Below are 16,017 nucleotides of genomic sequence, written 5' to 3'. Positions count from 1 at the left end.
CCCTCTCACTAAATGTGCCCCTTCCGTCCTGCCCGTCTCGACCTGATCCTCCTCCACTATATCCACCTCATCTGTCCACCTTACTATTTCTGACCTTTACCTTATCTTAGCTCCTTATATCCCCATGCCCACCCTTCACCATATCAACCCATCCATCCCACCTCATAAATCACTATATCCACTCACCTGTCTTTCGTCCCGCCCATTTCTGTCAGTACTACGCCCCTTTCTGTCGATGCCCCGCCCCTTTGTCTATGCCTGTTATATCCGTCTGCTCCTCATTATATACTTAGGAGCCCCAGACTGTATCTGCCCACCCCTCACTACATTCCCCCTCTCACTAAATGTACCCCTTCTGTCCTGTCCGACCCGACCCTCCTCCACTATATCCACCTAATCTGTCCATCTCCTTACTATTTGTGACCTTTACCTTATCTAAGCTCACTATATCCACATGCCCATCTCACTATATCCATCTGCCCACCCCTCACCATATCAACCCATCCATCCCACCACATAAATCACTATATCCACTTACCTGTCTTCTGCCCCACCCCTTTCTGTTGGTACTCCACCCCTTTCTGTTGGGGCCCACCCCTTTCTGTCTCTGCCTGCTATATCCATCTGTTCCTCATTATATACTTAGGAGCCCATCACTGCATCTGTTCGCTATATCTGCCCACCCCTCACTATATCAACCCATCCATCCCACCTCATAAATCACTATATCCACTCACCTGTCTTCTGCCCCGCCCCTTTCTGTCAGTACCACGCCTCTTTCTGTTGGAACCCTGCCCCTTTCTGTTGGTACCCGCCCCTTTCTGTCTCTGCCTGCTATATTCGTCTGCTCCTCATTATATACTTAGGAGCCCCAGACTGTATCTGTTCACTATATCTGCCCACCCCTCACTATATCCCCCCTCTCACTAAATGCGCCCCTTCCGTCTTGCCCGACCCGACCCTTCTCCACTATATCCACCTCATCCATCCACCTCTTTACTATTTGTGACCTTTACCTTATCTAAGCTCGCTATATCTCCATGCCCATCTCACTATATCCATCTGCCCACTCCTCACCATATCAACCAATCCATCCCAGCTCATAAATCATTATATCCACTCACCTGTCTTCTGTCCCTCCCCTTTCTGTCGGTACCCCACCCATTTCTGCCTCTGCCTGTGCCTGCTATATCCATCTGCTCCTCATTATATATTTAGGAGCCCCTCACTGTATCTATTCACTATATCTGCCCACCCCTCACTAAATGTGCCCCTTTTGTCCTACCTGACTTTACCCAACCCCTCCTCCACTATATCCACCATCCGTCCACCTCCTAACTATTTGTGACCTCTACCTTATCTAAGCTCACTATATCCCCATGCCCACCCCTCGCCATATCAACCCATCCATCCCACCTCATAAAGTACTATATCCACTCACCTCTCTTCTGTCCCACCCCTTTTTGTTGGTGCCCGTCCCTTTCTGTCTCCACCTGCTATATCTGTCTGCTCCTCATTATATACTTAGGAGCCCCTCACCATATCTGTTCACCCCTCACTATATCCATCCTTCCACCAACCCAAACCTGCCTCTCACTATTTTCAAAACTGACTCGATCTCTGACCCTTTCTATATCTAATTACTAAATCTGCTTGACTACCTGCCCGATCGCCCCTTTGCTAACTGTGATCTTCCAGAGCCCAAGAAATCAGTTTTGAGGGGAGACATTTGGAAGTTAATGTCCCCAAGAGCCATATAAATAGGAGCTGTTGATGCTCCTCAGAATGAAATTGTGCCAACCTGTTAGCCTTTTTCAGGGGTCTGCAAACACTAGGCAAGTCAAAATAAAGTCCTTCTACTAAACCCTAAGTGGAGTTTGTCATTTGATTTTAAGCAAAACATCTCACCAGTAACGAAGGGGTAGTTGACGGTGTGGTTACCTGATATGTTTTGCACCTGCCGCTTAACTGGCTAGGGTCTATTGAAAGGGTCTGCTCTGCAGTGCGGCCATTTAAAAATGCAAAATAAACTGGTGGGTGGTGAGCACTGATGGATCAGCACAGCTGGTCATTTAGGACCTAAAAAAAGTGCTACCTTAACAGACCCCAGCTGTAACTCTTTACATTAATTGTAGGCCACTAAAGGTGCTGTCACACTGGCATCCAACCCAACTGTAACATCACATAGCGTGAAAGTACCCTTCATAGACTGGGAAAGGGGGCAATCTGGGCCCGGGTCAGGCTGGAGTGGTCTGTCTGTCTCTGTCTGTTCCTGCCAACTATGCTGTCTGTCTGTCTAATCCTGCCAACTATGCTATCTATCTATCTATCTATCTATCTATCTATCTATCTATCTATCTATCTATCTATCTATCATATAGTACCTTTCATATTTACGATCTGTTTCATATAGTGACTTTCATGTGTTTCTATTATATTGTACTTTTTATTCTCATCTGTTTGTCAATTTCAAGTCTAATATTGGATTAGTTCTGTCCTTGTGAGCCCCCCCCCCCCCCCCCCCCCCACACACACACACACTTTTTTATGCATCACTCTTTCAAGCTTGATGTTTTGTGCTTATTTCTTGTCATTTTCCACATGTAGTCATTTATTGTATTATCACTGCATGTTTTTTGCTGACCCATTTTCTTTGTACCCTAAAGTATAATCAGAATAAACTGAACTGCACTGGGGGCTGTGCGCCAGTCGGGTGAGTTTTAGACAGAAGCTCTGGGCCCCCAGTTCCCACTTTTGGTTTTGCCAGGGTGGCACTCACGACCACAAGCCCTTCTCCCTCCCACACCCCTTTGTGTCGTGTGCCCGGTGAGCTGCTAACGTTAATAATAATACATTTTGTTTATATAGCGCCTTTCCCATGCTCAAGCCGCTTAACTGAGTGCAGTGCAGTTGTTTTTATTTTTTCCTCCTCTTCCTTTTTTTGCCTCGTTGTAGCAGATATCCATAGACATTTGGGTGGACCCTGATATCTTAGAAAAGCAGATTTAAGTGCTGTCATCAGGTCAGGGCTGAGTGTTTGTTCTTGTAGAAGCTGAGCCAGCTTTAAAATCCCACTAGCCGGTGGGCTGGGCCGTGACCCCCCGATCAGTGACGGAATTTCTACAGCTGAATTTCCCGTGCCGAGGGAGTGGGCTTGGCTCCTTATTGTTCGAGGAGGATGATTCAGTCAGGAGCGGCCCGTGGGTCTCCCCAGCAGGTGCAGGTATTGTTTTATTGCGAGGTCCATTTTGATTTGATTACAAGCTGGCCGGAGTGTGCTGCTTGTCAAGAAATAAACCTCATCGGCCGAGAGTGGCAGGGGGGCTTAGTGGCCCATCCCGGCTTAAATTCAGCTCAGTTTATTGTTATGAAACACTTTTTGCACTCTGCATGTCCTTTAATACGACGGCTTTCAACCTTTTTTGACCTGTGGATTGGCAGAAAACTGGGGGAAATACATTAAACGTATTTAATTACTCAGTGTGATAAATCAGTTACTCAGTAAATGGCACAACTCTTTATAAATGATTATTAGTATTATTTTTTTAATAGAGCAAACATTTTCCCATCCAGATCTGCTAACTTTAGATCACAGAGTGGGTGGGATTGGCGGTTTGGTGCCCCCCTTGTACTTTCCGAGTGTCAAGATTTACAAACATTAGATTGGAGGTGTGGGGCCTCCTACCAGTTGAGCTCATCCTGATTCATAAGATGGTGCGTGTCGGAGGGGGGGGTCACTGATACCCCGCAGCCGTGGACCTTGCCCTCAATTCCAGGACATTGGATTTATGTTTCTCAACCAGCCACCCGGGGGACGAAGGGACGAGTTGCTTTTTGTTTATAATAGTAGCGGGTCACAGCAAGTTGGTGGTCTGACAAACTCACTTGAATCGCCAATTGTGCTTTCACATCACTAAGAGGGGGGGGGGGGGCTACTAACCCCACCCACTTCCTACGATCACACTGGAATCACCAAGTGGTGGGGACGTACTAAAACACTCAAGACAGGGGTCCGTGAATCACTACGAGGTACCCTGGTAGATCGTGAAAAACTAACATGGGGGGACGGGGGAAATGGGTCGCAACGCCCAAGAGGATGAGTAGCTGTGGGCGTGTGGGGTCCATAGTCAAATTTTGACTTTGATATCAATGCCAGCTTTCAGGTTGGGCTTATCTCCAAATGTTGAATGTATTCTAATATATATTTCTATGTTTGTTCCCCATTTCAGAGTGAAGACTTCCACATTTACACCCAGTATTGCACAAACTATCCAAGGTAGGTTTCACTTCAGTTTGTTTGATTTGGGATTCTGAATTGCATGGGCTCACTCAGAGAAAAAGAAAAGAATGAAAATATACCAAGCACAACAGGGGCCCGGCCGTGGACTGCTGCCAGGATAGGCTGCAGCCCACCAACTTGACTCTGAAATGGATAAAGCAGGGCTCAGAATGACGATGAAGTACGATGAGATGCCAAAGAGGGACACACCAGCTCGTTCGTTTTGCAGACGCTGCTGCCACACAAGCAGTGCACTTGACTGTACAAGCGCATACTTTGTGCAAATCTGGAGGATTCCACCAGGTGGCAGTGTGAGAAATCATCGGGGTGGGGGAGGAAACAATGTCCCGGTGTCGCTGTGTTTGTGCGAGTTGAGTGTGAAAGAAAAAATGAACTGTTTGCAAGCTACTAAGGGTGTCCAACCCGCTATACAGTGCATCTGGAAAGTATTCCCAGCACATCACTTTTTCCACATTTTGTTATGTTACAGCCTTATTCCAAAATGGATTAAATTCATTTTTTTTCCTCAGAATTCTGCACACAGCACCCCATAATGACAACGTGAAAAAAGTTTACTTGAGGTTTTTGCAAATTTATTAAAAATAAAAAAATTGAGAAAGCACATGTACATAAGTATTCACAGCCTTTGCCATGAAGCTCAAACTTGAGCTCAGGTGCCTCCTGTTTCCCCTGATCATCCTTGAGATGTTTCTGCAGCTTCATTGGAGTCCACCTGTGGTAAATTCAGTTGACTGGACATGATTTGGAAAGGCACACACCTGTCTATAGAAGGTCCTACAGTTGACAGTTCATGTCAGAGCACAAACCAAGCATGAAGTCAAAGGAATTGTCTGTAGACCTCCGAGACAGGATTGTCTCGAGGCACAAATCTGGGGAAGGTTACAGAAAAATTTCTGCTGCTTTGAAGGTCCCAATGAGCACAGTGGCCTCCATCATCTGTAAGTAGAAGAAGTTTGAAACCACCAGGACTCTTCCTAGAGCTGGCCGGCCATCTAAACTGAGCGATCGGGGGAGAGGGGCCTTAGTCAGGGAGGTGACCAAGAACCCGATGGTCACTCTGTCAGAGCTCCAGAGGTCCTCTGTGGAGAGAGGAGAACCTTCCAGAAGGACAACCATCTCTGCAGCAATCCACCAATCAGGCCTGTATGGTAGAGTGGCCAGACGGAAGCCACTCCTTAGTAAAAGGCACCCCTGGCCTAGTCTGTCTGTCACCAGCCCAAGACCAGCATACACCTGGCCCCATCCGAGCATTGCAGGTGGTTTCATATTTTTAATACGCCTGACCTCTGGGACCACTAGGTTCAACCGTCCATGCAGTTTATCATTGAACATTGTCACATTGCAGTGGAAGCAGCCCAACTCTGCGCCTATTGTTACACTGTCCTGTTTTTGTTCAGGGCGATACAGTAATAAACACTGAGTCATGTCTTTATTTTGGGGGGCGTTTCTTGTGTTTCAGTGGAGCTCGACTCTTTACAGCGCACCAGAATGTTCAAATATGTGTGTGGCGGTTGCATTTAGGAACAGAGCCACGTTCGTTTTTAGCGGCTGCTTACATTCCAGCACTCCCTCCAGCCCGACATGAGACCATCAGGAGGAAACCTGAGTGGAGTTGCCTAATGGCTTACTGCATGGTTATTCAGGCGCCCCCTCTTAACTCCATCCGCCCCTTCTAATAATAAAGGCTGTGTTTCAGGCGGTTTTAGGAATCGGACAAAATCTATTGAGCATGCCATTCTCGTCATAATTATTACGAGTAAATCTGTGCGAGTAGTAAACCAGTCATTCATTCAGCTGGCATACGGTGTGTGAGGCGATATGTGGTAAAGCCTGCATCCTAAAGCGTTTTTCCAAGCCAGTGGTTTCCTAACATTTTCTTGTCTGTGTGTGTGTGTGTGTGTGTGTGTGTGTGTGTGGGGAGGGTTTTTTTTTTTTTTTTTTTTATAGATGTTTTATTTTTGTTAAAGGCCCCTTCAAAGAAAACCAAGCAGGTCCAGTTTCACTATGTGACGTCTGCTTTGTGCAAGTGGGAGCGAGACGATAAAGCCCCCGAGTTGTGCTGTCAATCTGTCAGGCCGGCCTGTTTTGTGGAACTGGAAGTGGCAAGCTGGTAGATAGATAGATACCTTATTAATATTTACTAAATTTGTAATAAATTTACAAATAATAAATTTACTGTCCCTTCCGAACGTATTGGAAACGGCTGGGTCCATTCTTTCATTTTTGGCTCCGCACTGAAGACATTTGGGGTTGAGATCAGAAGGTGAATATGAGATGAGATTTCCTGGTGTTGCATTAGTTCATATGTGTATATATATATATATATATACACAGTAATCCCTCACTTTTTGCGGAAGATAGGTTCCAAGGCCGACCGCGATAACTGAATATCCGCGAAGTAGGGACACTATATTTATGCAATTATTTAACGAGTATTTGGACGTTTTTAAACCCTCCCTGTATTGTTTACAACCCACCGTTCCCTCTATTAAAAACAGGGACAACTGCTAAGCAATATGAAATCGGTAGATAAGTTTACACTTACTGTATAGCGAAGTACACGTAGCAGCTTGTAGGCGGTCATGACGTCGTCGACCTTGTTGCAAAGATTCCTAAAGCAGATTCCATCCAGACTACTGCCTTATCACGTCCACTTGCAACTCGTTTTGCACCCTGGTTAAAGGACACTGCGGCCGTAGATCTTATATGCTTTTCCTCCTTTTTAAATAAAAAGAATCGATGTCTTGCAGCGGTGTAGCTGTTTCCTTCCTTCAACATATCCAAAACTTTTACCTTTTCTGCAATCATTTGCATCTTCTGTTGGTGCTTGGACACGGCCCCTGAAGCATTAGCACGTTAATGATGAATGAGTGAGATGAGACTTCCTGGTTAATGCAACACTCTGTCGCTGAGCCAATCAGCAGCACACAGGAACTTAACTGTGTGCTCTGATTGGGTAGCTTCTCAGCCATCCGCCAATAGCATCTCTTGTATGAAATCAACTGGGCAAACCAACTGAGGAAGCAAATACTAGAAGTAAAAAGACCCATTGTCCACAGAAACCCGTGAAGCAGCGAAAAATCCGCGTTATGTATTTAGATATGCTTACATATAAAATCTGCGAAGTCGTGAATCCGCGAAAAGTGAACCGCGAAGTAGCGAGGGATTACTGTGTGTGTATATATATATATATATATATATATATATATATATATATATACATATATATATATACATATATATATATATATATGTATACATATATATATAATATGGGCGGCACGGTGGCGCAGTGGTAGCGCTGTTGCCTCGCAGTTGGGAGACCTGGGTTCGCTTCCCCGGTCCACCCTGCGTGGAGTTTGCATGTTCTCCCCGTGTCTGCGTGGGTTTCCTCCGGCACTCCGGTTTCCTCCCACAGTCCAAAGACATGCAGGTTAGGTGGATTGGTGATTCTAAATTGGACCTAGTGTGTGCTTGGTGTGTGGGTGTGTTTGTGTGTGTCCTGCGGTGGGTTGGCACCCTGCCCGGGATTGGTTCCCTGCCTTGTGCCCTGTGTTGGCTGGGATTGGCTCCAGCAGACCCCCGTGACCCTGTGTTCGGATGCAGCGGGTTGGAAAATGGATGGATGGATGGATATATATATATATATATATATATATATATATATATATATATATAATACAGGGTATTATATATATATTTGCAGCTGGAGATCCACAAAGGTTGAAAAATGAATCACGTATCATAAAGTAGTTTTTATTCCTGAGCTTTCAACCCCTGTATGTATGTATATATGTATGTGTATATGTATATACAGTATGTGTGTGTATATGTGTATATATATATATATATATATATATATATATATATATATATATATATATATTATATATAGTGACAGATAAGGGCGCCAGACACCAGGTGAAAGTCCAAAGATGAATATTTATTATAATAATAAAGTGCACAAAGCACCACCACTCCACTATACTCAATTATAATCAATAATCAATCCTCCAATCTCCCAGACGCATTGCCACCCTTCAACCCAGCTCAGCTCGACGTCTGGGATTTCCCACAGTCCCTTTATAGTCCTTGACCCTCAGTCCATGTGACTTCCTAGCACCTCCGGGTCAGATCAAAAACTCTTCTTTTTCATCCCGGAAGCACGTAATTTCTTCTGCCCATGTGATTGGGACATACTTCCGGGGTGTAGGGAAAATAGTCTTTACTCTTCCCTGCAGTGTCCTCTGGCAGCACCTCCATGGTATCCAGCAGGGCTGTGAATTAAAAGTCCACTGTCCATAATTCCCTGCTGGCATTCGGGGCACTTCCACGCTACAGGGAGGGCTCCACCTAGCGGCCTGGGGGTATTGGCCGGGATGAATGGCCGGCCGTATCCCACTATCTATATATATATATATATATATATATATATATATATATATATATAATATCACACACACACAGTGGGTATAGAAAAGAAACCCCCCACCTTCAAAATATTCCCATTTTGTTTGCTTTACAGTCTTAAATGAAAACACACAAACCAATATTTTTTCCAGCTTTACTTACTCAATGCAATCTATAACGTCCAAGTGAAAGATATCACAGCTACAATTCAGAAGAATTTTAAAAAATCAAAAACAAGAAATACAGTGGAACCTCGGGTCACAAACATCTCGGACCACGTACAAATTGGGTTACGATTAAAAAGTTTGCCAAACTTTTGCCTCTGTTCACGGCCACACACTCGGGTGACGAACAAGACCATTTCCCTTCCGGTTCGTACGCGCCGATAATTTCTGCACTTGTTCAGTCTCTCCCTGTGCAGCAAGCGAGAGAGCGAGCGTATATATATTTACATACAGCTTGTACGGTCCGGAACGGATTAATTGTATTTACATACAATCCTATGGGAGAAATTACTTCGGGTCACGACCAAATTGGGTTACGACCAGAGTTTTGGAACGCATCACGGTCGTGGCCCGAGGTTCCACTGTACAGTGAAACCTTGGCTTTTGAGTAACTTGGTCTGCGAGTGTTTTGCAAGACGAGGTATAATTTTTAATAAATTTTAACTTGATAAACGAGCGAGGTCTTGCAATACGAGTAGTACATATACTCTTTGTCCGCCGAGCGTCACGTGGGGATTGTGGGTAATCGTCTCCCATGCTCGTTCCCAGCCGGCGTGCCTCACTGACATAGTCAACATCCGTATGAGCGTATACTGTTTACTACCGCATGGTGACCACGTGTGTGTGTTGTACATTACGAGTCTCTGTCTTGCACCCCCAAAATACGTGGCTGAGTCTCAGTACTTTAGCAACACCAGTTTTATTCAGCGTGAAACAGGAACAGCACGGTTATTTATTGTAGCGGGATCTACCGCTCTTCTATACACAGACACAGCAGTCAGGCAGGGCCGTGACCAGGTTAGTGGCCAAGTAATACTGTGCTCTGCATTTGCAATATCTTGACCACGATCTTTTCTGATTCACTTTTACGGTGAACTGCTACAGCTGGGAGCCTGCGATTGCTTCAGGACGCTCTTCCGCATGTTGTCCTGTTGGGGGGGGGGGAATCCCAAAAGAGTTTAGAAACCTTTACAGTGCGTAAATTTTGTGTCCAAGTGTAGTGACTCTTCAGGCAAAAGCGATTGTCATTGGAGAGGCTCCTTGTTAAAGTCGCAAAAAAAGAAAAAGATTCCAGTGAGCCAACAGATAGCAGGGATTCTTGTTAGTTACAGAGAAGATTTTGTAATAATCATTTTTATATAGATTTTTGTGCGTTTTGAAATGAATTATCCGAGTTTCCGTTATTTCTTATGGGGAAATTCACTTTGATAGACGAGTGCTTTGGATTACAAGCACGTTTCTGGAACGAATTATACTCTCAAATCGAGGTTCCACTGTACTGAGATGAATAAAGGATCACCCTCCTCCTAAACTCAATCAGCTGTAAGTGCCCACCATTTCCATTGCGGTTACTGACTTCCTTCCACCTGTGATCAGTTGTTATCTGTGTGATTAGTGAAGCTGTTCCTGGAGCATTCATTCCCTTGCTTGGTAGTGCAACTGACAGCAAACAACTGACTATGGGCGGCAAACCACTTTCAAAAGATCTCAGGGATAGAGTTGTGGACAGACATAAGGCAGGAGATGGAGACAAACAAATCTGAAAGGCTTTATCAATCCCAAGGAGCCCAATAAAGTCCATAATAAAGTAGTGGCAAGTGTTTGGTACGACTAGGACCCTCCCTGGATCTTCCAAACTGGATGGAAGAGCAAGGAGGACACTGGCAAGAGAGGCTACCGAGAGGCCAATGGCCACTTTGAAGGAGTTACAGGATTTGATGACACAGAGTGGTCATTGTGCGCAGGTGACAACAATTTCACAAGTGCTCCACCATTGTGGCTTGTTCGGGAGGGTCACACTTCTCCAGAACGGCCACATTAAGGTTCATTTCAGCTTTGCCAGAATGTACCTTGAAGATTCTGATGCTAAGTGGAAAAAGGTGTTATGGTCAGATGAGACCAAAATCAAACTATTTGGCCTCAAAACCAAACGGTACACCAATGCAGCTCACCATCCACAACACCCCATACCTACAGTAAAGCATTGAGGGGGCAGCATTCTGTTGTGGGGGGCTTGGGCTCTCATTAGGGTAGAAGGGAAGATGGATGAGGCAAAATACTTGAGGAAAACCTGCTACCCTCTGCCAGAAAGTTGAAGTTGGGCAGAATGTTCACCTTTCAACACGACAACGACCCGAAGCACACAGCAAAATTGACCACATGGTGGCTGAAGGAGAAAAAAGTGAATGTCCTGGTGTGGCCAGTCAGAGCCCAGACCTAAATCACAGTGAAAATCTGTAGAAAGATTTGAAGATTGCAGACCACCAACGCTCACCATCCAATTTGACCGAACTTGAATAGTTCTGTAAAGAAGAGCGGGCAAATATTACACAATCTAGGTGTGCAAAGCTGATAGAGAAGTATCCCAACAGACTCCAGGCTGTCATTAAAGCAAAAGGTGGGTCAACAAAATGACATTGACATTGGGAGGTGATCCTTTATTAATCTCAGTGGGTCTTGTTTTTGATGTTTTTATAATTCTTCTCAACTGTTGCTGTGATATCTTTCACTTGGATGTTAGAGGTTGCATTGAGTAAGTAAAGCTGGGAAGAAATATTCTTTGTGTGTGTTTTCATTTAAGGCTGTAAAGTAAAAAAAAAAGGGAATATTTCGAAGGGGGGGGGGTTCTTTTCCATACTCACTGTACATCCTACGATATGCTGGAACACATCATTAGCAATGCTTCCGGTCTGTTAGTCCTTTTTGTATGATTAGATAATAGCTGACCCTATCTCAAGTCATCATAACAGGTTACACCTCCGAGTGCCTGGAGCGCCTCGGAAATCCGACCGCAGTGGGCTCCGAAATACGACCGGGAGGGCGCAAGAGATTGCCGAGCTGCCAGTCATCCCATTGTGCTTCCCTTTCACCTTCTCTCCGTCTCGGGCTGCATTGTGAGCCATCAAGCCCTCTGACACTGAATATTATTCCGAGACGGCCCGCATTCAGGGGGCTCTTAGTGACCTGTGTCATGGTGCCTCTTGAACAAAGGCTGGCCTGTTCAGGCCTAATCAAGCTTATTCAAAGGAATGCTAGCTCCCTTGCTGCGGGATGTGTGTTGGAGCGGACAGCATTAACACGCATTGTATGTGTCCGACAAGGTGTTGCGCTCTTGTGTGTAATCTGATTGTGAGGGGTGCATGTATGCATGCGTGTTTCTTTTGCTTAGGCACTGCGCTGCTGAATAATGAGTCCACTGTCTAGGAAATTTGGTAAACGGTGAAACAGATTATGCGATGAATGGAAGGTAAAAGCAGAATTGTATGTTCTGGGCATGGCTGTCCTCCCTGGAAAATGGAAACTGACAATTATGGAGTCACCAACCACAAAAGTGCTTTGTCAGCGGCGTTTTATCAGTAACGCTCGATGAAAGGTTAATAAACTGATATTTCCGGAAGCGTCATGGGTGAGCCACCAGTAATCCTCCACAGGGGGTTGTGTCTGTCAAGTTGGCCCATAACTACAGACCAGTGGCCCTTACGTCTCACTTGAAGACCTTTCAGAGGCTGGTCCTGGACTGTATGAGACCTCTTGTGGTAGACCACCTGGATCCACTGCAGTTTGCTTATTAGACAAAGCTTGACGTGGAGGTTGCAAGTATGTGTCTGTTCCACGTGCCTGGCAGCACTGTGAGGACTGTGTTTTCACCAGAGCCTTCAATACCGTCCAGCCATCCCTGTTAACCTCCTTGGTGTCATCCTTACCATCAGGAAAAATGAATTTTTATCAACAAGAAAATGTTAAATATAACAAACATGTAAATACCAAAACGTCCACATGAACACAATAGGAAAGGTACAGTGCACTGCTGTATTGAGGCAGATTCAGGACACGTCCTTCATGTGATGTTTTGAGACAGTCACCAACACACAGCCCGACATCACAATCTGGACAGTACCAGTGTGTTTCTTTACACACATATTTTTTCTATTTCTTGCACATGAGAGGGTAGAAGGCCAGTGCCTGATCTGCACGATCGATGCATCCTTTGTGTTATTGTAAGCTACCACAGCACAGGGCTTTGTGGCCTCCATGTTTCCCCTGACACAAATGTTGACAGTTGCTGCATTGTGGACAGAGCTTAGGGGGCCAACCTCTTTCTTATCCTTCTGCTTGATCACAGTCGTTTTGCTACAAAGCTATTCGTACCAAAGTGAACTTTCACTTGGCATACCATGGCGGTTTGGTTGTACAATACCGTGTACTTCAGTTTCACCATCCACATAAATGTCTGACGACCACTTTGTCATTGCTATTGCTTGATTCAAGTAATGGATCCTTCTCATTTTGTTCTAAAACTGGCTTTACAGCTTCTCGTTTCCATTCCATTGTTTTTTTTTTTGTTAAAAGCTCCGCCCCCTTGGGAATGTTAATGAGGTAATGTAGAGTGGCAGAATGCATAGAAAAATTCATAATTTTTTTTGGAGTATGTTGTTGTTTCATCCACATACTGGCAGCAGAATACCATCCTGGGTGTTTTTCATGCTTAAATGCTCCATATCTCGTCAAAAAAGGACGACTCGGGAATAACCACATTTACATAGAATTCCAAGCCTGACAGATTCTTAAGGTTAATGCCAAGGAGTTTAAGGGGTAAACTGTGAGATGTGTAGGCGGACGAGCCTATGGTGTCCTGAAAAACGGACTACCTGTCAGGGAGGCCACAGTTTGTGAGACTCAACGACTATGTGAGCAACACTGGAGAACCGCAAGGAATGGGATTGTCTACTTTTCTCTTTACATTTATCTAGCTATCTATCTGTCTGTCTGTCTAATCCTGCCAACTACGCTATCTGTCTGTCTAATCCTGCCAACTACGCTATCTGTCTGTCTAATCCTGCCAACTACACTATCTGTCTGTCTGATCCTGCCAACTACGCTATCTGTCAGTCTGTCTATCTAATCATGCTATCTATCTATCTATCTATCTATCTATCTATCTATCTATCTATCTATCTATCTATCTATCTATCTATCTATCTATCTATCTATCTATCTATCTATCTATCTATCTATCTATCTATCTATCTATCTATCTATCTATCTATCTATCTATCTATCTATCTATCTATCTATCTATCTATCTATCTATCTATCTATCTATCTATCTATCTATCTATCCAATAACCACTTCAATGCTTTCCTCCCCAGCTCTGTGGCTGTCTTGACTGACTGCATGCGGAATAAAGCCCTCGCCAAGTTCTTCCGAGATCGCCAAGAGGCTCTCCAACATTGTCTTCCCCTTGGATCCTACCTGCTGAAGCCAGTTCAAAGAATTCTCAAGTATCATCTCCTCTTACAAGTAAGCAAATACTGCGCTGGGAGGTATAGAAGGAAAAGGGAGAGCCCAAGGTATGTCATACTTTGTGTCGCCCGAAGGGAGCTCAAGGCCACTTGACACATTTCCAAAGTCATCATGTCATCTGGGGAGTTAAGACAAGGAAAGGGGGCATTTTCAGGAAAAAGGTCAACTTGGTCCATTGTAATTTAATGTGCAGTTTAAGCCCTCTTCCACAAACTTCCTGCTATAAGTAAAGGAGTATTTTTAATTAATGCTAAAAGTACGGAAGGAAGCGAAGAGAGCAAATCCAGTCTGACACAGACTGGGAAATGGGAATTTACAATGAATTAAAGAAAGTAGTTTTACCCTTTCGCTTTTCTCACATTTTGTTGTATTGCAGCCTTGTGCTAAAATCACTTTTTTTTCTCCTCATTAAGCAACACTCAATACCCAGAACAGCAACATGAAAAAAGGATTTTAGAAATTTTTCACCAAATCACTGAAATGGCACACAGCCACAAGTATTGAGACCCTTTGCTATGACACTTGTCATTTGGCTCAGGCACATCTCACTCTATTGATCTTTGTTGAAGTGTTTCTACACTTTGTTTGGAGTCCACCTGTGGTCAGTTCAGTGGACTACACACTCCTGTCTATAGAAGGTCCCAAGCTGTGAGGTTGAAAGAATTGCCTGCAAAGTTTAGAGACAGAATTGTGTCGTGGCACAGATGTGGGGAAGGCCCCAATAAATGTATACAGCACTGAAGGTTCTCAAGAGCACATTTGCCTTCATAATCCTTAAATTATGAACCTTTTTAAATTAACATCGCCATCTTGTTCACGAGTGATGATTGTGGCATGTGGGGGCTGTACCGGTCTATATTGGCGAAGCGATTGTTGAGTCTAAAGACAGAATTCTTTGTTTACCTGTCAATCTGCTGTACTTCCCTGTCCTCACCCATGGTCATGACCTGTGGGTAAGAATCAAAAGGATGAGATCTCAAGTACAAAAGGTGGAACAGAGGCTTCTCTTCAGGGTGTCTGGCCTGGCACTCCATGATAGGGTGAGGAGCTCAGTAATTTGGAAGAGCCTCAGAGTAAGTGGCACTAGTTGAGGTTGTTTTAGCCTAAGGGTGTCCCCTCTCCCGAGTTGCTCCTCTGAAGCTGGTAAGGGTATATCCCACTGGGTAGATACCCTGTGGCAAACCCAGGGCATGGTTGAGGGACTGCATCTCTCGGCTGCTTTGAGAACACCTGGGAATTGCTTATGAATAGCAGGTAACTGAAGCTGAGGAGGAGAGAAGTTTGGACTGACCTGCTTGGCCTGCTGCCATTGCTACCCTCACCAGGAAAAGCAGAGTGAGAAGATGAGACTGAGAGCTCAATCACTGGTAGTTTTGCCCATTCGGGAGAGCTTCAGAGTAGAGCCGCTGGTCCTCTAGAGCCAGTTGAGATGGTTTGGGCATGTCGTAAGGATGCTTCTGGGTGGTTCCTCTGGAGCTCCTCTTGGAACGTCCCATTGAGCAGGTACCATATGGTAGACCCAGGATGTGCTGGGAGGGATTCTGCCTCTTGGCTGGGAATTGCCCATGAGAAGTTGGAATCTGTAGCTGACGACAGGGAGGTTTTGGCTGACCTGCTTGGCCTGCTGCTACCGAGACTCTCATCAAAAAAGTTGAGATAAGATGAGAGTTTCATAACCATCATTCTCAGCCTATTACTTAGGAATATTTATTGTCCAAATATCTCCTAAAAACCTAGCATACAAGTCAAAACAGAATGACTGACATCTGTTAATTAAT

At 44.7% G+C, this 16,017-nt stretch overlaps 1 protein-coding gene across 2 annotated transcripts in view; it reads left to right on the top strand.

Annotated features, from left to right (window-relative positions):
• The window catches only part of LOC114666194 (pleckstrin homology domain-containing family G member 1), a 131,995-nt gene that overhangs the window by 92,910 nt on the left and 23,068 nt on the right, over nt 1–16,017 (top strand). For both annotated transcript variants that reach the window (XM_051919273.1, XM_028820959.2), the window contains exons 5-6: nt 4,230–4,276; nt 14,086–14,236. In XM_051919273.1, coding sequence (XP_051775233.1) covers nt 4,230–4,276; nt 14,086–14,236 — 198 coding nt within the window. The remainder of the gene's footprint in view (nt 1–4,229; nt 4,277–14,085; nt 14,237–16,017) is intronic.

The sequence above is a fragment of the Erpetoichthys calabaricus genome, chromosome 15 (assembly GCF_900747795.2).
Source record: "Erpetoichthys calabaricus chromosome 15, fErpCal1.3, whole genome shotgun sequence".
Classification (NCBI taxonomy): Eukaryota; Metazoa; Chordata; class Cladistia; order Polypteriformes; family Polypteridae; genus Erpetoichthys; species Erpetoichthys calabaricus.
This window is presented reverse-complemented; position numbering and strand designations above follow the sequence as displayed.